The sequence below is a fragment of the Tursiops truncatus genome, chromosome 2 (genome assembly GCF_011762595.2).
Source record: "Tursiops truncatus isolate mTurTru1 chromosome 2, mTurTru1.mat.Y, whole genome shotgun sequence".
NCBI classification, from domain to species: domain Eukaryota; kingdom Metazoa; phylum Chordata; class Mammalia; order Artiodactyla; family Delphinidae; genus Tursiops; species Tursiops truncatus.
In genome coordinates, this window is record NC_047035.1 from 2,777,969 (window position 1) to 2,804,942 (window position 26,974).

Sequence of the window (26,974 nt, forward strand, 5' to 3'; positions counted from 1 at the left end):
CTGCGGCACTACCCGACCCACGGTCGGCTGACGCTGTGGGTGCGCGACCTCGGCTAGGGGGGCTGACTGTAACGTTATACTTGTGTTCGAGACTGCTCGGAGAGTCTGCGCCCAGCCCCTGTGTCATCCAAGGGCCAAATGTATACACGTTCCCATAAAACGAGATCTTTACAATTCTTGACTTTTCACAAATTAACAGAACTGTTTAAAGAGAATAATATTCGATAATTTCTGGGCTAAATGGAAAAGAAGAGATTTTTTTCTGACACTTTAAATTCTGCTATTAGATTAAAAAAAAACAACTTGAAAATAGCTGCCGGTACCATGGTTTAAAGATAGAAAAGAAATGCTCACGTGAACTGCAATGGTCCAGACAGTCAGTGCGCTTTTTGATTTTTTTGATGGGGACCATTTTTAAAGTCTGTGTTGAATTTTTTTTTTAATTTATTTATTTTTGGCTGCATTGGGTCTTCATTGCTGCATGTGGGCTTTCTCTAGTTGCGGTGAGCAAGGGCTACACTTCATTGCGGTGCAAGGGCTTCTCACTGCGGCGGCTTCCCTTGTTGCGGAGCACGGGCTCTAGGTGCACGGGCTTCAGTAGTTGTGGCTCTCGGGCTCTAGAGCTCAGGCTCAGTAGTTGTGGCGCACGGGCTTAGTTGCTCCGTGGCATGTGGGATCTTCCCGGACCAGGGCTTGACCCCGTGTCCCCTGCATTAGCAGGCGGATTCTTAACCACTGTGCCACCAGGGAAGCCCTCTGTGTTGAATTTTGCCACAGCATTGCCTCTGTCTTCTGCTCTGGCCCCTTGGCCGCGAGGCCTGCGGGATCCTAGTTCCCCAACCAGGGACTGAACCGCACCTCCTGTGCTGGAAGGCGAAGTCCCTGGAGCCTCGGCACTTTATCAACCTGTATTTTATCAACATTGATGTATCTGTCACACCACAAAATGCAGGACAGGGAGGAAAGTCAGGATGAACTGGGGCTTCAGGCCTAGGTTAAGCAACGGCTCTTTTTAAAAATAACCTTAAGGCCTGAGAGGATGAGACTGTGAGGGTTGAAAGAACAAGACTTGGGAGCCAGATCCCACCACTGCTAACAGGGCGAGGGCCCGGGGGGAGTCTTGGCCGCTTCCAGGTGGGTGAGCAAGGGTGGATGGGTGTGGCCGCCTGCCAGCGACGAGGGCCCCAGGAGCCGGCGGCTGGCGCACAAGCAGCGAGCCCACGCAGGGCGCCTCTCACAGTTATCACAGGTGGACAGAAAGTAACATCTGCCCCAAGACACGCTGCAGCACCAACACTGATAAAACAGTTTTAAAAGTTTTCATCACAAAAGCATAGTAAGATTTAATTTAATTTAATTTGCACAACTCAGGTCCCAAACTGGTAATTACCACTTTGTGCCTCTGCACCTGCTGTGTCTCTCTCTCCTGTCTGCAGTCAACAGATTGAAGACCCAGATCAGAGCAAACGCCACCTCCTCTCCAAAGCCCTCCTGGACCCTACCAGGCCATGTTTAACTGTCTCTTCCCATACCACCATGTACATAATTGTATATCTGACTGTCTCCCCTACCAGACCGTGAAAGGAAGGGGAGAGACTGCAATCTACTCTTGTGTGTCCTGAGCAACTAGCTCAGGGTCTGGCGCCCAAGAGCAGTCAACAAACGTTTCATGACTCCATGTGTGATGCCGTTATTCCAAAACCAATCTCTTTAAGCCTCGGCTGGAGCCCAGAGCTGGTTACTCATAGGCTGTTTAACTGACATGCTTACACTTCTTTCTCAGATGAAAATTAATTCCTGGATTCTATCCTGCAAATAAAGGTAATTGATTTGGGGCCAGAAGCAAAGTGTAACTTTGATAGCAACATAGTAACGTGTAAGGTCAGGAGTATTGCTCATTGGGTACACCGTCTCATTCACTTGAATTTAATTCCTGAAGAAATCAGAAACACTACTGCTATTTTTCAAAGGGGAGGGCACAGTTGTTCAAGGTTATTAATAACTGGAAACGACAAGAGAATCATACAGGAAACAGACTTCACAATGGAAGAACCCCAGGCACAGGAAAGTTATGCAAAAGGTAAGGTAAAATGGAGGTCGTAGGACACGTCTCCTTTCATACAGAATAACCGAGAAAACTCTTCCTAAATTTGTGTCAAAGTACTCCCGAAGATCCACCAGGAATTTGACGGTGGCCCTCACGCCTGGCTGCTCTTCCACGGTCCCCTCCCACCTGGTGACCCACCAGTCGCCATCCTGCCTGGCCAGAAGCCAATTCCCAGCCCCTCCAGGCCCAGCCTCTCAGCAGCACCTGCGCCACACACCCTGCAGCTCCGCCTGCCTCTGGGACGTCACTCTCCCGACCCTTCCACGCCGGCCACGCCTTTGCTGGGCATACTCCTCTTAGTATGCTGTAAGCATCATGTGCCCCAGTCCTCTGTCCTCCGACTCTGGCCCTTCTCTCTACTCGCTCCAGTCCCAGGGCTGCAAGTACCACCTATTTACACATACCTACGGCCCAGACCACTCCCTATCCCCCCGAAAGCCTCCTCTCTTCCCCTGAGCCCCACTTCAGTAGGACGCTCCGGTTGGTCCAGCTGCTCTAGTTACAAACGCTGGGCATCCTCCAAGCCCATACTCCATAACTCGAGCCATCGGCTAATCCCACTGGCTCTGCGTTAACTGTGACCGCATCTGTCCCTTGCTCAAGGCTGCCCCCCGTCAACTTCGCACCTCGCCTCTGCTCTGTGCAAGGGGAAATCTGCCTGCTGAGTCTGTTCCATCTTGGAGCCTGAGGCCCCCACTGCTGCTCCCTCTGCCCCAGTGCTCTTCCTGCATCGTCCTGACTGCCTCAGAAGGGCCCGCCCTGATCACCCCTCCTCCCCTGTTACCAGTTTGTCTTCACAGTACTTATGATCTCTTCCCACTGGAAGATGAGGGTCACCACTGAGACTGCAGCTCCAAGAACAGTGCCCAGCACACAGTAGGTATGCAGTAAATACGCATTCAACAAACAGACAAATACCTGAGGGTCTCTACACCACTGACTCTTTTTAAAGTTTGTCCTCCATCCCAACACCTGTTTCTCTTTGATTTACATATAAGTGATCGGGTTCTAACATGCGCACAATGTAAAACCGTGCCAAGATAACGGAGGCGTGAAAACATTTTAAATTCTCATCTCTCTCCAGGAGAGACCGCTGCGCCTCAATACTGCAGGATAAATTACCCTGTTGAAGTGATGGTTATGTCACAGAGCCGTAAAATGATTAAGCAATCCAACAAGATTTTAGAGGCTATTCCCTGGCACAAGAGAAAAATTCTACCTTTTTTGAATAATCGGTCTTCATTTTTTGGGCACCCCAAATGGCAGTCAATCTAGGCAATGGAAAATTAATTGCATAAATCAAAATGGGCAAAACAAATGAAGCTTAACTCTGAAATAAAGTCAGATGAAAATTGCTATTTACCCCTATCTTGTCTCTTTATTTCTGTTAGAATAGTCATTTAACAAGCTATCCTGCGGACAAACGACATCTGGATGGAGTAGAAGGTGGGTGAGACAAGAAAACACCGCACCTGCAGCGTTATCATTGGGACCTGGCTTCTGCAGTGGCCGCACGTGGCCTCACGGTATTTACAGGCCTTGTCCACGTGGTCACGCAGGTCCTTCCTCAGCACCTTCTCTTTGCAGTCGGCACGGACACACAAAAGTTCCTCAAACTGGCAATCATTCTTCAAATGCACCTGTGAGACGAACAATTCAAAGTTCTTAATTGGCAAAACTCCAATCTGAAATACCAAATTCTAGCCTCTATGCAATTAAATCCCAAAAAAATGTTTCTATCTGCTGCGAGATCAGCTTTTCACAGAGAAGAGTGACAAATGTATCAAGAGACACTGAATTTCATGTTCCATTTAATGATTCCTCAAACTATATTGCTTTTGAAGAATTAAGTCAATTAACTTTTCTTCCTGGATAAATAAATGGTTATCTGCTAAGAACTTTGTTTTATTCCAATTCAAATATCTTTCCAGGATAAAATATGATACTAATCAAAAAAACATAAGAAGTTACGTGGAATTTCATGGTTATAAAAAGGAGAAGGTTTTAATGGGCCTTCCACAGTCAAAATTCAATTCAGATTTTTCTACTCTAAATAGGGTGGGGTGTTCAAAAACCAACGGACAGTTCTGCCTATGATGTCATTAAAAATAATATTTCATACCTAAATGGCTCTGACTGCTTTCATAGTTGGTTGTGTCTGAAAGATTAATGCAAACATGATCTTAAGGGGCCACATCGTACTGACCAGGGACTCGTATTTCTGGATGTAAAGCCGACACCTCACATCCCCACTTACCAGCAGGTGCCCCAGTGCTAACTGCTCTACACAGCCTCTGCCTTCGTTCCTACAGTATATCTGAAGGGCCAGAATCTCTCTCTTGCAGCAATTATCCTTAAACACCTGAAATTGAAAGTTAGCTATTTTAGAGGATTAATATTTCTCAATCTCCACATGCTGCTACTTTAGACAAGGCAAAACCACTGTAAAAATACCATGGGAACATCACTTAAGTGGGCCTCAGAAAGCATTAAGAACTATTTTAATCTAAGTAGAATGAAGGAGCCACCCCCACTAAGAGACACAATTTAAATAATAAAACCTTAACTACCGCCTTTTATTAAATAAACCAAAAGTAAGCAAGCTATACGGAACAACTGAAGATCACTTTGGAGCAGCACACATTCTGGATTAACTCTGACACGCTCAGGACGAGGACACACCAGGACCAAGTTCACACCTGGATCCTGGAGATTTCAGGCACCAGCACTGCCGCAGGTGGGACCTCCCACCAAGGGACCAGGGCAGAGCCCGCTACAACTTGATGCCTTTGTAGATCCTTGCCAGAGAAAGAGAGAAACTACTGTAAAAGATAATATTTTGCAGATGGTTTGTAAAACATTTATTTTGGTTCTTGCTCCTAAGGTTATGTCACTAATAACTCATTTTTCACCAAGAAGAAAGCATTAGCCTGCTACGTAAGAAACTTTTTTAAAATTTTTATTTATTTATTTATTATTTATGGCTGTGTTGGGTCTTCGTTTCTGTGCAAGGGCTTTCTCTAGTTGTGGCAAGCAGGGGCCAGTCTTCATTGTGGTGCGCGGGCCTCTCGCTATCGCGGCCTCTCTTGTTGCGGAGCACAGGCTCCAGACGCGCAGGCTCAGTAATTGTGGCTCACGGGTCCAGTTGCTCCGGGGCATGTGGGATCCTCCCAGACCAGGGCTCGAACCCGTGTCCCCTGCATTGGCAGGCGGACTCTCAACCACTGCGCCACCAACGAAGCCCAAGAAACTTTTAAAAATATATGTTGCAAAGACTGCGGTTAATCCAATAATGAAAATGTTTCCCTTTGAAAATGAAAACCTCCCTTTAATTTCATTTTTCCCTTGGAAAACAAATACTCTCACTCCTTCTAACAACACAAGCTACACGGTCCTCATCCTCAGGCATTTCTAAGAAACGCCCACACGCTGACACGGTAACAGGGGGAATGCTCAATATGCCCTTCTAGACTCCACAAGAAAAGAAATAGAAACAACAGCTGTTAAGAGTTAAAAATAAACTAATTTGGAGTCAAATCTAATCCTTTGTAAACATGACTTTTTAAAAAAGGTCATAATTTTAGATATTAAAGTAAACAGAACAGGTATTTTTAACCAGTAATAAATAAGCTTCCTTTCTGTGCCATTAAGTTCCTTTCCTTTTTTTTTTTTCTCCTTTGGCTATGCCTCACAGCTTGTGGGATCTTAGATCCCCGATCAGGGTCCACGGCAGTGAAAGCACCAAGTCTTAACCAATGGACTGCCAGGGAATTCCCTAAGTTTCTTAAATTATTTACCTTTAGGGAGAAAAAACATAGAATGAAAATATCAGAATAATAAAAGTACAGAATTTTAGAGCTGGAAAAGATCTAGTATCATTACTACAACTGTCCCATTTTACAGATGGGGAAGTGGAGGCCCCACGGTGGCCACTATCCTCAGTGACCCGCCGAGGGGTTGATCTCGGTCTCCCGGGGCCCAACCAACCCCACATTTTCCCACGAGGATCCATGGCTTCAGTCAGTCTCATTTATGATTCTTCAACAAATCTAGTAACTCTTCTTCAGCTGTCAATGCCATTGAAAAATAAGGATAGTAACTCCGCATAATGAAATCAGACACTAAAAAATTCATCTTAGCCCATTGTTTCAACCTTTTCTCCTGGTCACATTGGTTAGATACATGTTAACAGGTTAACAGGTTGCCATGTTAAGACAAGAGGTAGAACTGAGTGATTTGTTTTTCTTAACAACAATCCCTTCCAAGCTCAGTGAAGTCTTTAGTGGCAGGTAAATGCTAAGGAAGAACAGGTGCATGGACGTTCGGCCAATTCTGTCTCTGAACCGCCCAGAGCAGGTGACACCGGATGCCCCGTCCTGGCAGCCCACGGGCACCTGTCACCAGCAACCCTCAAATCACCACACTCACCTGTGCTGCTTAACAACAAAGCCATGGGAAAACCCCGGAGTGAGAATTTTACTGTACAATTTAATGACCTACATTTAAAAAATTGTTCGGTTCATTCATCAAAATTTCAGAACCACATATTTTTATTGATATTTTAAGTACTTCAAGAACGAGTCGTTTCAAACTAGAAGTGTGCCTGGCAGGGCCTGGATGGCCACAGGGATGGGTGACAAGGGCTCAGGGCCCACGGGGGAAGCTGGTGGGCGCCCAGGGCCCCTGTGTGCTCATCTGCAGGACACGTGAGCTTTTCCTGGCATTCTCAACCACGTGGGGGAGGGAAGGGCTGAACTCTCACACGTGTCTTAATGACTTCAGACGCTGCCTGGGGGCAGGGAGAGAGCAAATCCAATGGAACCCCTCAGACTAGCACTGCTTGAAGGTAGAGCGCAGGCATCTGGGATAAAGACCCGAGACGACAGTGCACATCTCTGCACTTTACTTACTCCTCACCCACCTGGGGGTCTTGGGAAGTGAACCCATTACTGACACAGGTGAGGAGACAGGCTCCGGGGTCACACGGCTGGGGACCTGCCCAGCGGATCTGCCCCGTCCGTCCCAGTGTTTACATGACACAGTCCCCTGTCTCGACCCTGCTCCATCAGCTGTCAACTCAGAGAAACTCGGAACCAGGGCACTGGATGCAAACTACGTAGGAGGCACTACCCAGCGCAAAACAGTGACAAAACAATTTATTAAAAACCAAGAATACCTTGTCTTTGCTGATGCCTTCTCGACACGCAGTGCATTTCGGGCTGGAGGAGCTGAGGGGAAACACACAGTAAATGTGTTAGAGTGAAAGCCACCTTCTCATCTGAACCCACTGGATACGGTGAACCGTTCACTTTAGGGTCATGTCTGCCATGCGAAGCTCAGAGCAACCACCAGAGCTTCAGGATGCCCCGGTGAATCTGGTTTAAATACGGTTTAAATAGGAGAAAAGGGTTAAAATTCTTTTCTTAATAGTAATTTTTCATAAGGAAGTTTTTAAGCAGAACAGCTTAGATCAGTCCCTCTTGGAAAGTCCCTTTCAATTAAAGGTGAGATTTTACTTCAGAAACCAAAAGCAGCTCTCTGTGAAGGGCTCTTCAGCGTGAGTGTCCACAGCCATCGGGAAAGCCTCTGAACGGTTCTGCTCTATAAGCAGTCAGGGCTTTCTCCACAGGCTATTTCCTTCACAGTGTATTGAAAGGAAGATGCAAGTCCGTGGACTTGAACAGTGTGGGGATTTAAAGCTGACCCTGTCTAAAGAAACCACTGGTCTCCTACATTATTCTTGTCCCCAAACTCAGGACACCAGCCACTGCTCCCACACTGCCCTGTTTTGGACTTGATTCTCACCCCATCCCGGGCCTGGAAACCACCTCCTAGAGATTAAAAATAAAAACTAATTTTGAGCGCTCCCTACTGCCAGGGCCCCTGCCCTAGACAGCCTAAAGGCGCCAGGAGTCCAGGCCAGGGAGCGGCAGCAGAGGCTTCAGGAGCAGGGGGCAGGTGGGCACGCGTGCACTGGGGCCCTGCGGAGGGGCAGGAGGGCGAGGGTCGGTGCGGGAGGAAATCAACGCGTTTTAAAATAAAAGCTCACTCATTCAGCCTACGTTAATATGGAGCTTGTGCCAAACTGTTTTAATCATGGGGATCTTTTCACACCCTTAGACCCCGGGGCTGAGTGGCATCTGGGCGGGATCCCCTGACACCTGCAGAACACAGAACAGGAGGAGCTCAAGAAGCAAAGAAGGGCCGAAACCAGCAGAGCAACAGCCCCCGGCCGCTTCCGCGGCGCCAGAGTGCAGGGAAATCAGGTGCTCTGAGCCTGCTCTGCCATCACTAAGCTCCAACCAAGAGTTATTTTACCCACAAGTTGGCGAAGCTGAGTTCACTGTTGGGGACGAGTGGATAAGAGCACGGCGGGAAGTACCCAAAGGAGGGTGCCGGGAGAGAGGCTGCGCTCAGCGGCGGGTCTAGAGGAGCAGCGGGCAGCCTTGCCGGCCCTTGTCCGCTGCTGGGGACCCAGGCTGAGCACAGTGCCTGGCACCCCACTCAGGAAATAACTGTGGGATGAACGAAGGTGCTCTCTCAGCCAACGTTAGCTCTGCTGTAAAACTCCAGCCTCTCTGACACCCGTGATTCTAAATGGCATCAATGCCCAGCTGACACCCATGAGGGCTGCTGCGGATTCCCTGACGCTCACTGGATTCTCCTCAGCTTCGGCCTGGCCCACCCCTCCCATCACCCTGTCCCCCAGTCCCAGCCTCCAGGCGCTTGCCCCAAAGGGCCCCACCGTCATTTGCAGATGGGACGTCTCCTCCCCATACTTGGCCACGCAGATGGAGACCGGGCACCGGGGCCGAGACCTCGCTGGAGAAGCTGGGCAGGGGCCACCTGAGTCTGCGGGCCGGGCCCCGGTCCCCTGCGTTGGGGCACCCACCTGAGCAGGGCGCCCATGCAGGTCTCGCAGAAGCGGTGTCCGCACTCGGTCTGCTTGGGGTTGCAGAGCACCAGGCGGCACTTCTCGCACTTGTACTTGTCCTCCACGGCCTTCACGAAGCGCTCCTTGTAGCCCCCCTGCTCGGGGACCAGGACGGCAGGCCCGGCGCCACGGTCGGGGTGCAGCTTCAGTGGGGGGTTGGCTGGCAGGGTGCCGGCTGCGTCCAGCTTTTTACTCGGCTCCATCCTGCGGGGGGCGGGGGGGGGGGCGTCCATCAGAGACACACGCCGGGAGGCACAGGGTGCTGACGGGAGGCCCGGGAGAGCCAGTACGTGCGCTCTCCTTCAGCCTCGAGGACACACGGGTGCCCTTCCAGCCTCCAGCACCTGACGGAGCAGGACGCCGCCATCAGACACACCTCCCACCCAAGGACCTGCTACAAGGTGCAAACTGCATTATCAAGGCTCTTTAACTTAAAATACAGATGATACTCTGCCGTAACTTTAAATTCTATGCATCATTCTGATGTCCTGGCTGGAGCCGCAGCTGCTCTCAGCTGATTTCATTTCCTTGTGAGCCTCGCTGCGCTGCCAGGTGATGCGACCCAACCCAGGGCAGTGTCACCGCGGAGCCCAAGGCCGGACCCGCTCCTCTCACCAGCGATGGCGCCTCCCTCGGGGTCCTTCGCACTCTGCCCGCCCAAGGGCCCCTGCACTGAGCCCATGCCCTGCAGTCTTGGGAGGTGCTTCCTGGGTTTGTGGGGACCCCGTGCCCGGCGTGGGCCGGTGGAGGGGACGCCGGGCTGGGTCTCCGCGCCCTCTGCCTTCTGGGAGCGCACAGGTGGCTGGTCCCCACCTGCGAGTCCTCATCGCCAGTCAAAGTAGGGGGTGCCTGGAGACCAGCCACAAAGGCCCCAGGCCCAGCAGCCTCGGCAGCAGCGCACCTGGTGGCCCTGCAGAGAAGGTTCTTTCACAGCTCACCAGGCCTCTCAAGACTGCGCTGTGCTTCTGCTCAATTCATCTATTTATGCTGCTGACAAAAATAAGGGCCAAATTCTTTCTCCTCACAAGGTTGCGGGCATCCGCCCGCGTCCCCACCCTGCCCTCCTCAGCCTGAGGCTCCTCGCCAGCCGGGCCCGGCCAGGCCGCAGACTCGGGTTCTGCGGGAACCAGGGCGCACCCCACCCTAGACCCCAGGGTGCCCGGGCGGGCTGCGGGCAGAGCCCAGCTCCCCCAGCCTCATTCCTCACGCCACCTCTTCCTGCCTCTCCATGGGGCTGAGGGAACGAACGTTTCGTAGCTGGGATGTGTAGGAACCACACAGGCAGCAGTACATGTGACACGTAAATGACCTGGTGTTCCAGCCACACTTGGGTTCCTTTTAACAAAATAGCACATTATCGTGCAAAGTGTGGGAGCCTCCTATGAAATCTATTTGTGAAACCAAAACAAAGAAGATTTCAAAATGACCCCAAAAGGCCAGCAATCCTTTGCTCACCAACTTGTTGATTAGAATCCTGTTCATCAAGATGCTAAGTAGGAAGGTGCCCGTCAGGGAAAAGGGTCAACCAGGAGCCGACCTGCTGCCACTGGCCGCCCCCCTGCCCTTCTGCAGAGGCTGACCCTGGCTCCACAGCTCCCCGCCGGGAACGCCCCTCCCACCTCCTCAGGGAGGCCCACCCTGGTCAGCCCCCACACCCCACCCCTTGGTCCGTCCTCCTAAGGCTGCTCGTTTATGGTTTAGTCACTGCCTATCTCCCTGTGGCAGGACGCAAGCTCCCCAGCAACGCGGGTTTGGATCTGTTCTGCTGACTGACAAACACCAGGCACCTGGAATCACTAGTGTCTGATGGGTAGAAGGTTCTCATCTTATCTCAACTCAAAAATACACATTTGTTGAGTTAACAGATAGAGGGAAAGGTGAGGTCTGAGCCACTCATACCAAACTGTTTCTGTGAAACCAGAAAAAAAAAAAAAACAGGAAAAGAAAACTCTTCAGATTTCACAGCTGATCTCATAGCTTCATACCTTGCTTAGATTATAAGCTACTTGCAACTTTGGTTTAGTACTTTATCCTATAGTGCGTAAAGAAGCCGTGTGTTCAATAAAGTTTTTAGTGAGAAATGTTTGATTCGTTGGAGGTGAATTCCTAGTTCAAATATGAGAGACAATTACCTCAAGATCAAGTTAATGACAAATAATAAATGTTCCTTTACCTGTAACATGTCACACTCTGTATAGACAAATGAAGAATATAGTTTTAGATCCTTGGTTTTATAGGCTGCTTAAGATAAGCGAACGGATGCAAGCATCCCAAGAACATAAGGAGACCGTCACAGCAGCCTGTCCTGAACGGCAGAGCACAGCCTGCGGCCAGCAGGTGTGCCAGGACTCACCTGGAATGTGAGGCGCTGACGTGGGTAGCTCTGCAGCGGGCCCCAGGGGCCTCTCACAGTCCTGCTCAGGGTCCCGCATCCTGGCCCACGCACGGCCCACTCCTGAGCTAAGCTGCTGGCTGGAGAACGAGCCTTTGGGGAAGGAGGGAAAGAGGCCCTACAGTGCTCAGACAGCACGAACAAGAAAAATACCAGACCTCCTTTACCTAATATTCACAAGTAAGGACGGAGAAAACTATCTAAACGTGAAGTGTCCAGAACAGGCAAATCCACAGAGACACAGAGTAGATGCTCGGTTGCCAGGGGCTGGGGGAGTCGGTGCATCCACGAATGGGAACAGGGCTTCTCGGGGTGATCAAAGTGTTCCGGAATTGGATACTGGGGACGACGGCACCTTCTGTGAATATACTAGAAACCACTGAACTGGACACTTTAAAGGGGTGAATGTTATGGTATGTGAATTATATTTCAATTTAAAATCTAACCAAGAATATTACCAAGTAACTGTTTAAGATGGTTGGTTCCACTTGGGTTTGGTTAATTCGTGACATTTATACATAGTGTCATACACTTTAAAATGGAAGACTAAAACCAAAAGTGGAGGGCTTCCCTGGTGGCGCGGTGGTTGGGAGTCCGCCTGCCGATGCAGGGGACACAGGTTCATGCCCCGGTCCGGGAAGATCCCACATGCCGCAGAGCGGCTGGGCCCGTGAGCCATGGCCGCTGAGCCTGCGCGTCCAGAGCCTGTGCTCCGCAGCGGGAGAGGCCACAGCAGTGAGAGGCCCGCGTACCGAGAAAAAAAAAAACAAAAAAAACACCAAAAGTGGATATGCCTGATGCTGTGGGCAGTGCCTGACACATGAGGGGACAGTAAGATTTCTTTGTAACAACAGCACCCGCTCACAGAGAAAACAACAACTAGACACGGGGGTAACGTGTAAAGAGTAAGTACCAGATTCCGGGACTGCAACCACCCAGAGGCAGACGCTCCCCTGGGTGCTCAGTGCGACTGTGCAGGTGTCCAAAAACAGCGAATGCACACAGAGGAAAACGTGTCTCTCACCAGCTGTGCTGTACACGCAAACTAACCTACAGCTCTTCCCTCGGCACCTACAGTGTATCCTGGGCACTTTTCCACATCAGCAGGTAAAGATGCACCTCGTTACCGTGAAGGGCTGCACAGCACTCCACTGCGTGGTTTACCAGCTCTACTCATGGCGAGCTAGGCTGGGTTTGCTTTATATTATAAACAAACTGCAGTGAGCACTCCTGAATGCATCTTTGTACATCTAGGCAAGCACACAGCAACCCAACTGCTGGGTCAAAGATGATGTGCGTTTTAAAATACATAATCACTGCTCGGGATTTCCCTGGTGGTGCAGTGGTTAAGAATCCGCCTGCAGAATCCGCCTGCAGGGAACACGGGTTTGAGTCCTGGTCCGGGAAGATCCCGCATGCCACAGAGCAACAAAGTCCGTGCGCCACAACTACTGAGCCTGTGCTCTAGAGCCTGCGAACCACAACTACTGAGCCTGCATGCTGCAACTACTGAAGCCCGCGTGCCTAGAGCCCGTGCTCTGCAACGAGAGAAGCCACCGCAATGAGAAGCCTGTTCGCCGCAACTAGAGAAAGCCCGTGCACAGCAACAAAGACCCAACGCAGCCAAAAATAAATTAATAAAAGAGTGTGTGTGTATATATATATATATATAATCACTACCAAACATCTTTCTAAAAAGGTTGTCCATTGTATACTTCCTCCAATGGCTAGTAAACTAATAAACATTATTTTAGAGGACAGTAGCTCCTTTCACTCAAGCACTGGTGCTCCCGACTTTGTTTCGGCCACAGCCGGGTTTTCTGGAGGGCGCTGCTGGCCTTGTTGGTGAGCACGTCTCAGGTTCTTCTGCAGAGCTGTCGGCAGGCACCGCCACGCCACGCCACGCTGGAGGGCACAGCCGCCGGCCTCCTCCACGAGTGGGAAAGCCCTTCTTCAGGTGAGCAACTCTGCAGAGGTTTGCCAAAGCAACCACATTTTATTTCAACAGATAGCCGGGCACCTACAACGTACACAGCTCTGTGCCTCGTGTGCAGGGCACGGGGATGAAGGAGACTGTCCCACCCTTAGGGGCCTCTGCGGGAGTCGTGAGGAAGGTGAGCACTCCAGGGTTAAAAGGTACGAGCGGCGGCAGACGCCGAGAAACGCCACCTGAGAGGTTACAAAGGGCTGCGGACCTTCAAAACAGGAGGCTAGCACCTCTGTTTGGGGGAGATGGGGGGTTTCCTGAGTGGGATTTGTGGTATGATTCCAATTCTAGCAGAGGAGGAGAGAAGGAGGGCAGGCAGACACAGCACCGTTAGCTGGTTGTGGAGGGGAACCGGGAACGGGGGGCTCTGGGGAAGAAGCCGGACAGGCAGGGCATCCGGCCCTGAGGGGTCTGGGTGGGAAGGACGGCCTGGTGCCCCTTCCCTGAGGCAGGTCCTTGGGCACAGCTTTTGTCCTCTGGGCCTCACTTTTTCTGTCCCCGTGAAAAAGTGAAAAAGAATTACTACCCCTAATTCTCATGGCATTACCAGGCGTCACTGATATATTATACAGAGGATCCCTCTACAAACTCTGCAGCACTATACAGAGAAGATACACTCTCCACCAGCTGGGGTCAGGAAGTCTGATGGGATCGCACTGTTTCCTCATCTCAGACAGCTCAAAGCCTCTTTGAAAAGCCCCTTCTCAGCAATTAGGCAAGAAAAAAAGAAATAAATGGCATCCAGATTGGAAAGGAAGAAGTAAAACTATTTCTATTTTCAGATGACATAATCTTGTGTATAGAACATACTAAGGAATCAACTAAAAACAAGCCGAACTAATACACTTGTTCAGCAAGGCCGCAGAATACAGGGTCAATATATAAAAACCAGCTGTACCGCTAGACACTAGCAATGAACAATCCAAAAATAAAATTAAGAAAATCCATTTAAAAGAGCACCAAAAAGAATAAAATATCTAGGAATAAACGTGACCAAAGAAGAGCACGATGTGTACTCTGGAAATCATAAAACGTGTTGAAGACATTAAAGATGTAAATAACGGAAAGATACCCCATGTTTACGGACTGGAAGACTTAACATACTACTCACACTGATCTACAGATTCATCTCAACCCCTATCAAAATCCTAGCTGGTTTTTCTTTTCTTGCAGAAATTAATAAGCTAAACCTAAAATTCATATGGAAGTACAAGAGACCCAGAACAGAAAAAACAGTCTTGAAAAAGAAGAACAAATTTGGAGGACTCACACTTCCTTATTTCAAAACTTACTACAAATTAATCAGGATACTATGGTACTGGAAGTTAAGGACAGATATATGGCCAATGAAACAGAACCGAGAGTCTAGAGAGAAACGCTTACACTTATGGTCAACTGATTTCTGAGCAGGCTGCCGAGGCCATCGACGGGGAAGGAACAGGATGCACTCAGGGTCGGCGATCTCACTACTGTCACAGAACAAAGGAGGCTCCACTCCTAGCTGTCCTCTCACAGCTCTTTCAGTCTGTGCTGGTGGCCACCGCCCATCAGCTGCGGAGACACCTCCCTCTTCCCTCCCAGGTGGTCAACTCAGCAGAACTCGGGGACAGAAAGTACCGCTTCATGGAGAACAGGTTGGGGGGATCTAAGACCTCCCTGGCTGATATCCTTCCCTGCCTTTCAAAAAATGTACTATGTGATATTTGACACATAGAAGAGATTATGTGCGATATACATGCAAGGTAAGAATACAACAACAGAACCCCAGAACCCACTGCCCATTTGACAGTCACCGTCTACCTGTGTGCTCCTCCCTCAGCTATCCTCCTGCCTCTCTCCAAAAGTAAATATCAGCCTGAACTTCGTATTTATAATTTTCTTACTAGCATATATTTTTCTTCTTAAACAATATACTTTTGCCCGTTTTTAACCTCATAAAAATGATATACCATATGTAGTCCTCTGCCATCAGTATTACATCTACCCATGTTTGCTGTGTATAGTAGACATACTTCATTCATTTTCACTGCAGTATAATATTCCACGATGTACTTATCTATTTTCTTACCACACTGCTTCCGGTTTTTGCTATTATGGACAGTGTGTTCTGAGGCTCTCATCTCATCTAAGTTTCTCTAGACCAGGGGATTGGGGTTCAGCAACTATAACCTATGGGTCAAAGATAGTCAGTAGACTATTTTTGTTAGGCCCTTGAGCTTAAAATGCCTTTTAGATTTTTAAAGAGTCGAACAAACAAATGAAACAAAGGCAGCTGTGTGACAAGACTGTGCGCTGCCCACAAAGTCTAGAACGTTTACCACCTTGCCCTTTACAGAAGGAATCTGCCAGTCTCTGCCCCGAACTCTACGTCTAGAGTGCAGAGGAACGGCTGGTTAGCAAGGTGCAGGCGCGGCCAATTTACAAGCTTCTCTTAACCCACACCCTCCCTCACCAACACTGGGTATCATCAGACATCTTAATTTCTGCCAACCTAGCAGGTACGATGGTCCCTTTTCTTCCTTACTCTGATTAACTAAATAGGTTTAGCATCTTTTTGTACACTCATGGGCCACTTGTGATTTCCCTTCTGTTGAAATGCCTGATTGCGTCTCTTTTGCACTATTTAATTGGGTTATCGGTCTTTTAAAATATTGATTTGTAGGTGTTATTCATATGTTCTGACTGCTAATCTTTTGTTAGTTATATGTTTTTCCCCTAGGTTGTGTCTTGACTTCATTTATGTATTTTAATGAAGAGAAATTCTTAATTTTAATGTAGTCAAAGGTATCCTTTTAAAGGATAATCTTTATCTGTATCTCGGCCTTTTAAAAATATTCAGATTAGCTCATGGATGAGGTGATGCTGATGAAAAGGGGACGACCTAGTATATAGGAAACCAAAATAGAAAACAGCTCTGATTCCACCACAGAATTATTTTCAAAAGAAGGATATTCTGCTCAAATAAAAGTAGCAAATGTGCCACCAACTATGTCAAACAGACTCATATCGCTCGAGGAAAATATTCTTCCTAAACAAAAGATTATTCAAGACAGAGATGGACCCCGAGCAGGGCCCAGTGGGCAGGCCTGGGCCCACGCCCTTCTGTATCAGTGAGACGCTGATGTGGGCCTTAGCTGGACCGAGGCAAGCAGGGGCTTGACTCCTTGGTAGGTGCCAGGACTGGTGGACGAATGAACACTCTCAGGTTTACCGACAATCCCAGACTCTGCCAGCGATCAAGGTCACTACAAGAAGTCAGTTCTGATTTGAAGTGTAAGAATCACCTAATCACCTCCTGAAACAACTATGGCGACAGGAACGATGTCTTAAAATAAGACAATTACCCACCTATTGTGTCCTGAGGAAAAGGGAGTTCTGGATTTAGGAAAACCACCTTTGGAGGCGAATTTTTCACAATCAGCTCAGAGGCAACAACAGTGAGCACTGCTATAGTCGGATGATGATGGGTGTATCACCTTAAGACCACATACAAAGTCATGCAGAAGGACGACCACTGAGCTGAACCTGCTTCAGATGTCCTCCCATCTGTGCAACAGGGAGGGTGAAAACCTCAAGATCAGCAAAGGAAACAAAATTTCTATCTGCAGGACCAAAGTTTTCAACATCAACCAGGGAGGACACAATTTTTACTAGAATGCCCTCCAACCAACAGGCACACAAACATTAATAATAATTTATTTTATCTTTCATACTGTTTACCTTTGTAAGCCATCGTAATTCCTTTTAGAAATCAGGTGGGGTGTACATAAATTAGGCAAACTCAAAATTGGTCACAACGTTAAGAACAGACTAGTGGACTTCCCTGGTGGCGCAGTGGTTAAGAATCCGCCTGCCAATGCAGGGGACATGGGTTCAAGCCCTAGTCTGGGAAGATCCCACATGCTGTGGAGCAACTAAGCCCGCGAGCCACAGCTACTGAGCCCACGTGCCACAACTACTGAAGCCTGTGCGCCTAGAGCCCGTGCTCCATAACAAGGGAAGCCACCGCAATGAGAAGCCAGTGCACTGCAATAAAGAGTAGCCCCTGCTCGCCACAACTAGAGAAAGCCCGCGTGCAGCAATGAAGACCCAATACAGCCAAAAAATAAATTAAAAAAAAAAGAACAGACTAGTGAGTGATGTCAGTGAAAAGGGCTCAGTAAGGAATTCCAAAAGTCCATCCTTCAATAAAAGCAAGAAAAAAGCTGGCAAACTCTGTCAGAAACAACTTTTGTGGAACTCTAAAGACTAACCAAAAGCTTGCAACATTCAGAGGAACACTTAATCAAGCGAAGTCTTGGCAAGAACAAGTGAGCTCTGTGGCATTTTACCTTACTCTGGTCCCATCCTCCAAGAGGTAGTGGCCTGGAAGATAGAAGTCTGCAATCCCAGTACAGGTACTTGGCGGGGGGCTGGGGGTGGGTGGGTGGAGCAGAACAGATCTCATTTGCAAAGGATTTCAGTAGTAGGTTATGACCTATCTGGTGGCTCCCAAGAAGACCAGCTCAAATGGCTTGCCTTTACTTCACCGAACTCAGGACTCTCCCAGCGCTGAGGCAGCTACTGGTAGGGGGCAGGGGGTGTATACTGAAAACCTCTACAGACAAATGTATTAGTTGCTGATGCCTGGGGCAACCAGTCACAGCTGAGGCAAATGATAGAGAAACCAACAGGCTGACAGGAAATGCTGGGAAATAAGGGCTTTGAGAAGCACCAGCATGTTCCTGGGGTTCTAGAAGGCCAAGCACATGCCCAGGGCTGTGTGCACACTCAGGGAAGGCCTGAGAAGACTTTAAGGTCTCACCCCTGGCTGACCTTCAGGTTCCGCACAAGCAGGAAGTGAATGCTAAGGCAAAGCTGTCCACTGCCTGGCCGAGCGCTGAAAACATACCCCAATACTCATACAGACCCTGTCTGAAGAGACTCCGAGATAATTCTGGTTCCAGGCACTTAAGGAAATCTCTGTCTGATTACTAGCTGACTACTATACTATTACAAAATTAGCTCACAGAAGTTATTACGCAAACAATAACTATAACAAGCAGCAACAAATACTGGGGAGAATCTGATTTCCAGATTTGCCATATTATACTATTCAACATGTCCATTTTCAACAAGAAAACTACAAGTCAGGCAAAGAAATAAGGAAGTGTGGCCCAGGAAAAAAAGCAAGTAACAGAAACTGTCTAGGAGGAAACCCAGACATTAGACTTACAAAGACTTTGAATCATTGATTTTATGTGAGTTCAAAGAGATAAAGGAAACTTTGTCCAAAGAAGTAAAAGAAACCATCAGGGACTTCCCTGGTGGCGCAATGGATAAGACTCTGCACTCCCAATGCAGGGGGCCCAGGTTTGACCCCACATGCATGCTGTAACTAAGAGTCTGCATGCCACAACTAAGGAGCCCACAAGCTGCAACGAAGGAGCCCACGTGCTGCAACTAAGGAGCTGGTGAGCTGCAACTAACGGGCTCACCTGCCACTATGAAGACCTGGCACAACCAAATAAATAAATAAATATTTTTTTAGAAATTAAAAAAAAAAAAGAAACCCATCAGAACAATGTCTCATGAAATAGAAAATATCAATAAAGAGAAAATTTTAAAAGGAACCAAATGGAGATTCTAGAGTTGAAAAGCACAATAAAAGAAATGAAAAATTCAATAAAGGGGCTCAACAGGAGAACCAAGCAGGCAGAAGAAAGAATTAGAGAACCTGAAGCAGGTCAATTGAGATTTGAAGATAAGACAGTTGAGTTTATCCAGTCTAAGTAACAGAAGGAAAAAATAATAAAGAAAAATGAGGGCTTCCCTGCTGGCACAGTGGTTGAGAGTCCACCTGCCGATGCAGGGGACACAGGTTCGTGCCCCGGTCCGGGAAGATCCCACATGCCGCGGAGCGGCTGGGCCCGTGAGCCATGGCCGCTGAGCCTGCGCGTCCGGAGCCTGTGCTCCGCGACGGGAGAGGCCACAGCATTGAGAGAGGCCCGCGTACCGCCAAAAAAAAAAAAAAAAAAAAAAAAGAAAAATGAAAGGAGCTTTAAGACCTGTGGGGCAACATCAATCATACCAACATATACATTATGGTAGTCCCAGAAAGGAGAGGAGGGAGAGAAAAAGGTGGAAAGAATACTTTAAAAGGTAATGGACAAAAATTTCCCATATTTGATGAAAAATATTAATCTGCACATCCAGGAAGCTCAACAAACTCCACGCAGGATAAACTCAAAGAGATCTACACTAATACACATTATAATTGAATGGATGGAAGACAGAAAGAATTCTGAAAGCAGCAAGAGAAGTGACTCCTTACATAAAAGAATTTCCTCAGTAAGATTAACAGTTGATACCTTATCAGAAACCATGGAGGACAGAAGACAATAGGATGATATATTTGAAGGGCTGAAAGAAAAAAATATCAATTAAGGATCCTCTATCCAACAAAACTATGTTTCAGAAATGAAGGAGAGGGGCTTCCCTGGTGGTGCAGTGGTTGAGAGTCCGCCTGCCGATGCAGGGGACACGGGTTCGTGCCCGGTCCGGGAAGATCCCACATGCCGCAGAGCAGCTGGGCCCATAAGCCATGGCCGCTGAGCCTGCGCGTCCGGAGCCTGTGCTCCGCAACGGGAGAGGCCCCAACAGTGAGAGGCAAGTGTACCACAAAAAAAAAAAAAAAAAAATGAAGGAGACTCTCAACAAAATACTAGAAAACTAAACCCCAAAGCATATTAAATGTATTATACACCACAACCAAGTGAGATTTGTCCAGGGAAGCAAGAGTGGTTTAATATAAGAAAAATCAATCAATGTCATATTCCACAGAAATAGAGCAGGGGAAAAAACTACATGATCATCTCAATTGGCGTAGAAAAAACATTTGACAAAACCAAACTCCCTTTCATTATAAAAACCCTTAGAAAACTAGGAATAAAAAGGAACTTCCTTGACATGATAAAGGATATCTATGAAAAACCCACCACATTTAATGGTGAAAGACTGAAGGCTTTTGCACTAAGATCAGGAAGAAGGGAAGGATGCATGCTTTCACCACTGCTATTTAATATTATACTCTGAAAGTTCTATCCAGAGCAATTAGGCAAGAAAAATAAATAAAGTCATCCAAATTAGAAAGAAGGAAATAAAACCATCTCTGTTCATGGATGATATGATCCTATATTTAGAAAATCCCAAAGAATTCTCAAGAAAAGCAACTAGAACTAATAAGTGAATTCATCAAAGTTGCAGGGTACAAAGACCAACAAAGAAACATCATTTGTGTTTCTATACAACAGGAACAAACAATCTGAAAAGTAAAGTTAAAAAGCAATTCCATATACAATAGCATCCAAACGAATAAATTACCTAGGAATAAATTTAACCAACAAGGGGAAATATGTGTTCACAATTGCTGAAAGAAATTAAAGAACACACCATTAAATGGCAAGATACTTGTTTGTTCCAAAACAAATCTATGTACACGGATTGGAAGATAATATTATTATGACGGCAATACTACTTGTGATGGTTAATTTTTTATGTCAACTTCTCTGGGCCACAGGGTGCCTACATATTTGGTCAAACATTATTCTGGATGTTTCTGTGAGAGTGTTGGATGAGATTAACATTTAAATTAGTAGACTAAGTAAAGCAGATTGCCCTCCCTAATGTGGGTGAGCCTCCTATTCAGTCAAAGGCCTGAATAGGAACAGAACAAAAAGGCTGACCCTCTCTCAATTAAGGAAGATTCTTTCTTCCTGTCTTCAAACTGAGACACTGGCTTTTTTCCTGCCTTCAAACTCAGACTGATGTCAGCTCTTCCTGGATCTTGAGCCTGGCTTTTGGATAGGAACTATGCCTTTGTCTCGCTTGGTTTCAGGCCTTCAGACTCAGACTGGAACTAAGCCACTGGGTCTCCTAGTTGCCAAACTCTGCATATCTTAGGACTTGCCTGTCTCCATAATTGTGTGAGACCCAATTCCTTATAATAAATATCTCTACACACACACACACACACACACACACACACACACACACACACACCCTTATTGGTTCTGTTTCTCTGGAGAACGCTAACTAATATAGTACACAAAGCCATCTACAGATTCAGTGCAATCCCTATTAAAATTCCAGTGGCCTTCCTTTTACAGAAATGAAAAACCTGATCCTAAAATTCACAAGGAACTGCAAAAGAGCAAAACCGTATTGAAAAAGAAAAAGAAAGTTGAACGACTCACACTTCTCAAACTTACTGCTTCAAAACTGCCTACAAAATGACAGTAATCAAAACAGCGTAATATTAGCATAAGGACAGGCATGTGGACCAATGGAATAGAACTGAGGGCCCAGAAGTAAACCCATACATCTGTGGCCAAATGATTTCTGACAAGGATGTCAAGACCATTTAGTTGGAAAAAAATAGTCTTTGAAACAACTGGGTAACCGGGCAGAAGAATGAACTTGGACCCTATCTCACTCCATATACACAAACTAACTCAAAATGGATGAACAACTAAAATGTAAGAGCTAACACCATAAAACTCTTAGAAGAAAGCATAGGGGTAAATTTTAATGATGCTGAATTTGGCAAAGGATTTTTAGATATGACACCAAAAGCACAAGCAACAGAGAAAAAGTAAGATAAAAGTGGCCTCACCAAATCTGAAAACTTTTGTACATAAAAGGACACTATTAAGAATGAGAAAAGGGGCTTCCCTCATGGCACAGCAGTTAAGAATCCGCCTGCCAATGCAGGGGACATGGGTTCGATCCCTGGTCTGGGAAGACCCCACTGCCATGGAGCAGCTAAGCCCGAGCACCACAACTACTGAGCCTGCGCTCTAGAGACCATGAGCCACAACTACCGAAACCACGAGCCTCAGCTACTGAAGCCCGCGTGCCTAGAGCCCGTGCTCCGCAAGAAGAGAAGCCACGACAATGAGAAGCCCGCGCACCAAAATGAAGAGTAGCCCCCGCTCACTGCAACTGGAGAAAGCCCATGCGCAGCAACGAAGACCCAATGTAGCCAAAAATAAATAAATAAATAAAACAAATTAAAAAAAAATTTTTTAAGAATGAGAAAAGACAACCAAAAAAATGGGAGAAAATCTCTGCAAATTACGTATCTGATAGGGGTCTAGTGGCCAGAAATACACAAAGAACTCTGACAGCTCAACAACAATTAAAAAATGGGCAAATGATGTGAATAAACATTTCTCCAAGGAAAACACAGAAATAGCCAATAAGCACACGAAAAGATGTTTAACGTCATCCGTCACTCGGGAAATACAAATCAAAACCACGGTGAGTTACCACTTCAAACCCACCAGGATGGGTATAATTTTTTTTAAAAAAGGTAAAATAACAAGAATTGGTGAGGATGTGGAGAAACTGGAACCTTATATATTGCTGGTGGAAACAAAATGGTTCAGTTTTAGTGGAAAACATTTTCGCAGTTCTTCAAAAAGTTAAACATGAAATTACCATGACCCAGCAATTCCACTCTTAGGTATATACCCAAAAGAACTGAAAACAGGTACTCAAACCATACCCACACACATGGTTACAGTAGTACCATTCACAGTACTCAAAAGACAGAAACAACCCAAATGTCCATCAACAGATGAATGGGTAAACAAAATATGAGATAAATATTACTCGCCATAAAAAGAAATGACGTGATGATAGAGGCTCTAACATGGATGAACGTGGAAAACATTATGCTAAGTGAAAGATGTCAGAAACAAAAGGACACATACTGTATGACTGCATTTATCTGCAATATACAGAATAGGTAAATCCACAGAGACAGAAAGCAGCTTGGCGGCTGTCCAGGGGATAAGGAGAAGGACAATGAGGACTGCCTGCTCAATGGGGAAGGGGTTTCCTTTCGAGGAATGAGAACGTTTGGGACCATAGAGAGGTTGTGATTATACAACACTGTGAATGTACTATATGCCACTGAATTGTTCACTCTGAAATGGTTAATTTGGGACTTCCCTGGCAGTCCAGTGGTTAAGACTTTGCCTTCCAATGCAGGGGGTGAGGGTTCGATCCCCCTGGTCGGGGAGCTAAGACCCCACATCACTCATGGCCAAAAAACCAGAACGTAAAACAGAAGTAATACTGTAACAAATTCAATAAAGACTTTTTAAAAATGGTCCACATCAAAAAATCTTTAAAATGGTTAATTTTATGTTCTGTCAATTTTATGTCAATTTAAAAATTATTAAAAAAACTGACCATCATGAGATACTACTTCACAGCTATCAGGATGGCTGTGATTTAAAAAAATGGAAAATTACATGCTGGTGAGGATATGAAGAAATTGGAACCCTCAAACATTTCTGAACATAAAATGGTTCATCATCCATAGAAAACACTTTGGCAGTTCCTCAGAAAGCTAAACACAGAGTTACCACATGACCCAGCAATTCTCCTCTTGCGTATAAACCCAAGAGAAGTGAAAACATATGTTTACACGAAGACTTGTACATGAATGTTCATAGCAGCAATATTCGTAATAGACAAAAAATATTAACATTCCAAATGTCCATCAAGAGATAGCTGGATAAACAAAATTTATAAGTATCTATACATTGTACTATTATTTAGCCATAAAAAAATGAAGTCCTGATACATGTTACAACATGAATGAACCTTGAAAACTGTTATGCTAAGTAACAAAAGTCAGAAACAAAAGGCCACACATCATGTAAGTCCATATGTGTGAAATGTCCAGAACAAGCAAATCCACAGAGACGAGAAGTAAATAAGTGGTTGTCAGAGGCTGGGGCAAGGGGAGAATCATACAGAGTGACTGTGTGGAGTTTCGTTTGGGGCGATGAAAATGTTCTAGAATTAGACAGTGGTGACGGCTGTATAGCACTGTGAATATACACTAAATAAAAACCGCTGAACTGTACATTTTGAATGGTTTAAATAGTGAATTTTTTCATAATAAAAAATTGTAAAAAATTTTTAATGAAAAATAAAATGTCTAAGGAGCTTAGACACTCCAATCTCTTTCTTCATCACAGAGCCTGATAACCACTCCTCACTAACCCCAGCCAAAAAATAATAATAGCAGTAACAACATAAAAACATGGCGAGCACATTTAAACGTGATGTCATATAATTCTGTTCATATTTAGATCCAAAGAATTTGACATCATCGCACGTATTTTAATAGAAAAATTAGAAGTGGAAAGGAGTAAAACTATTAGAAGGCAATGAAAAGCTAATTAGTGGCCAAAGGAAAACTGCAAACACCAAACATGGACCCCACTGAATGCCAGTGTAGACGGTAAATGAGTGTCCACTGGAGTCAGCCACCTCTCTCGATCCTCGGCCGGAACAACAATATCTGCTATACGTGCAGTGACAAGAGCTAATACCATGTTCAAAGACCCCCAAACTAAGAACCACTGTTAAAAAAAAAAGTTCCTTGGTTCTTATTATAATTCTCTAAAACAAACATATAAAATTAAAATGCTAATTTTTCCTAAAATACCTGTGATGGTTACTTCTAATCTACAACTGCATCTGGTCATTCACACCAACCTGGAGGTGGGCCAGGAATCACACGTGTGCCCCACACGGAGGCCGATTGCCAGAAGGGGCGGTAAATAAGCAAAGTCACATCTTTGGAAGCTTCCAAAATGGGGGACTGTGGAAACCTTTGACTAGATTGCTTGATTAAAATATAAATACCTTTATTTCACTTATTTATATGTGGGTATAAAAATAGTTAAATTCTACCTTAATCCTAAAGTTTACATGTAACAATTATAGGTTAATGAAATTCTATAATATTTATAATAATGATTGTGTTGATGAAGAAAAACTATGTGAACTCAGTCAAATGCCTTAAGGAGATGGTGGAGGGGGCAACTTTTAGGGACCTACAACAGACTAAATGTTTAACAGCCTGACTGCAGAAGCAGCTCAGAGGTTACAGCACCCACAGACTGGACACACATGCCTCTGGTTAGCACCCCGGGCCACTGCCAATACCTCACTTTCCCACCCTCATTCTAGCATCAGGTTTGGAAAGAGGATGTCTGCTTCCACACACATAAAAAAAAATGTTCTGCTGAACAGTAACAACAGATACACTAGGCAAAGAGAGTGCAAAGGAAGCTACAGTGAAGGGAAAGTATGCGACCAAGGATTCCAGTAGAGTAATTACTCTATTATTATATTATTTACTGTTTGCTACATGTTTAGGTATGGATTTACTGTATTTTGAGGCCACATTTTTACCCAAATGAAAAAAGTCTCTATTTGAGAAATTCGTTTCATAAAATTCTAGTTTCTAGCCAGCTACTCAGGAAGTCCTTCTCTCACAGTTGAGGCATATCTGTACTTGGAAATACAGCAAAGAATTGGACTAGATTCCTTTCACTTTCCTCTATGCCTTCATTACCCTAATGATTTATTTTACGTTCCCTACTTTTGTGATTTAAGTTGAGCTACATTTTACTTGGAGATTAGAAACTGGAAACAAATGTACATCTGCTGACAAAAGGGTGTTCCAAGAACTGGAAAGCCCGGGGAAAACCAAAAAAGGGAAGCATCAGATAAACAAAGAAAATGGCTCCTGCCAGCAAGAAAGTACTAAACACAACAAAGATGCAGAAGAACAAGCTCAACATCAAGCCCAGGAGGGAAATTAAAAACATCATCCAAGCGATGCCAATAAAGCGAGAAGGGAGAAAACGACAGACAGACAGGTGTGCCCTGCTGATAAAAAAAGTGTTCTGGCAGTCCATATTTCTGCAAACATTTCAGCACACTGGCTCTTCTCGTGATACCTGATGCCAAACACTCTGCCGAGGGAGCGAGCGCGTGGCTAACTCGCTGGGAAAGCAAAGACAAGGGGAGACTAGATGCTTATCCAAACAAATAGGCATCTCATAATCACAGATGAAAAGCCCCACATCGGAGACAGAGAGAGGGAGAGAGACAGACGGACACAGGCATGCAGCTGGAAAAGAAGCTGATTAAAACCACAGTATAAAACTTGGTCTTTCCTTTAGGAAAACAATAGCTATTTGAGGCCCAACACTGCCAACAGCGCTTGGTTCAAATGACTTAGGATTTTCAAAACATCATTCATTCAACTCTGACTATGTGCAAAAAGGCTGTGCCTCTCCTGGCCAAGGGCCAGAGTCCTGCCATCTGGACAGGAAGGCGGGAGAAGAGCTGAGGGCTCCGTCCACCTGACAAGCAACTAAGACGGTCCCGCACCTTTCCAAGTGGATGCTGCCCTGAGGCCACGCCCGGCCTGGAGGCTCCTGGGCTGCAGGTTGTGTGATAAGGTTCATTTTCCTGGAGCATTGACTTTACTGGGAAATACGAGTGAAAAGCATAAAACATGGCCGCATTTAGGAGTGGATTACAATATTTAAACCACTTTTAGAATACAACACGGGAATTAAAAAATCAGTGGCTCTTGGCTCTGTGCTCCTTCTCCATCTCTTTCGCAGACTCTCCCATTCCTACCTGTGGTTGAAAGGCAGGAGCTGTTCAGGTGCTGATCTAGATCCCCTTCTT

The 26,974-nt window shown here is 46.1% G+C and overlaps 1 protein-coding gene across 11 annotated transcripts in view; it reads right to left on the reverse strand.

Moving 5' to 3' along the window:
• Positions 1-26,974, reverse strand: part of TRAF3 (TNF receptor associated factor 3) — a 116,437-nt gene that overhangs the window by 24,639 nt on the left and 64,824 nt on the right. For 5 of the 11 annotated variants that reach the window (XM_073800013.1, XM_073800012.1, XM_019952037.3 and 2 more), the window contains 4 exons: positions 9,000-9,245; positions 7,284-7,335; positions 4,365-4,469; positions 3,580-3,747 (listed from right to left, as the gene is read on the reverse strand). In XM_073800013.1, the coding sequence (XP_073656114.1) occupies positions 3,580-3,747; positions 4,365-4,469; positions 7,284-7,335; positions 9,000-9,244 (570 nt within the window). In that variant the 5' untranslated portion in view covers position 9,245. Of the gene's footprint in view, positions 1-3,579; positions 3,748-4,364; positions 4,470-7,283; positions 7,336-8,999; positions 9,246-11,394; positions 11,527-26,974 lie in introns of all 11 variants that reach the window. The other 6 variants (XM_073800016.1, XM_073800015.1, XM_073800011.1 and 3 more) reach the window with 5 other exon arrangements.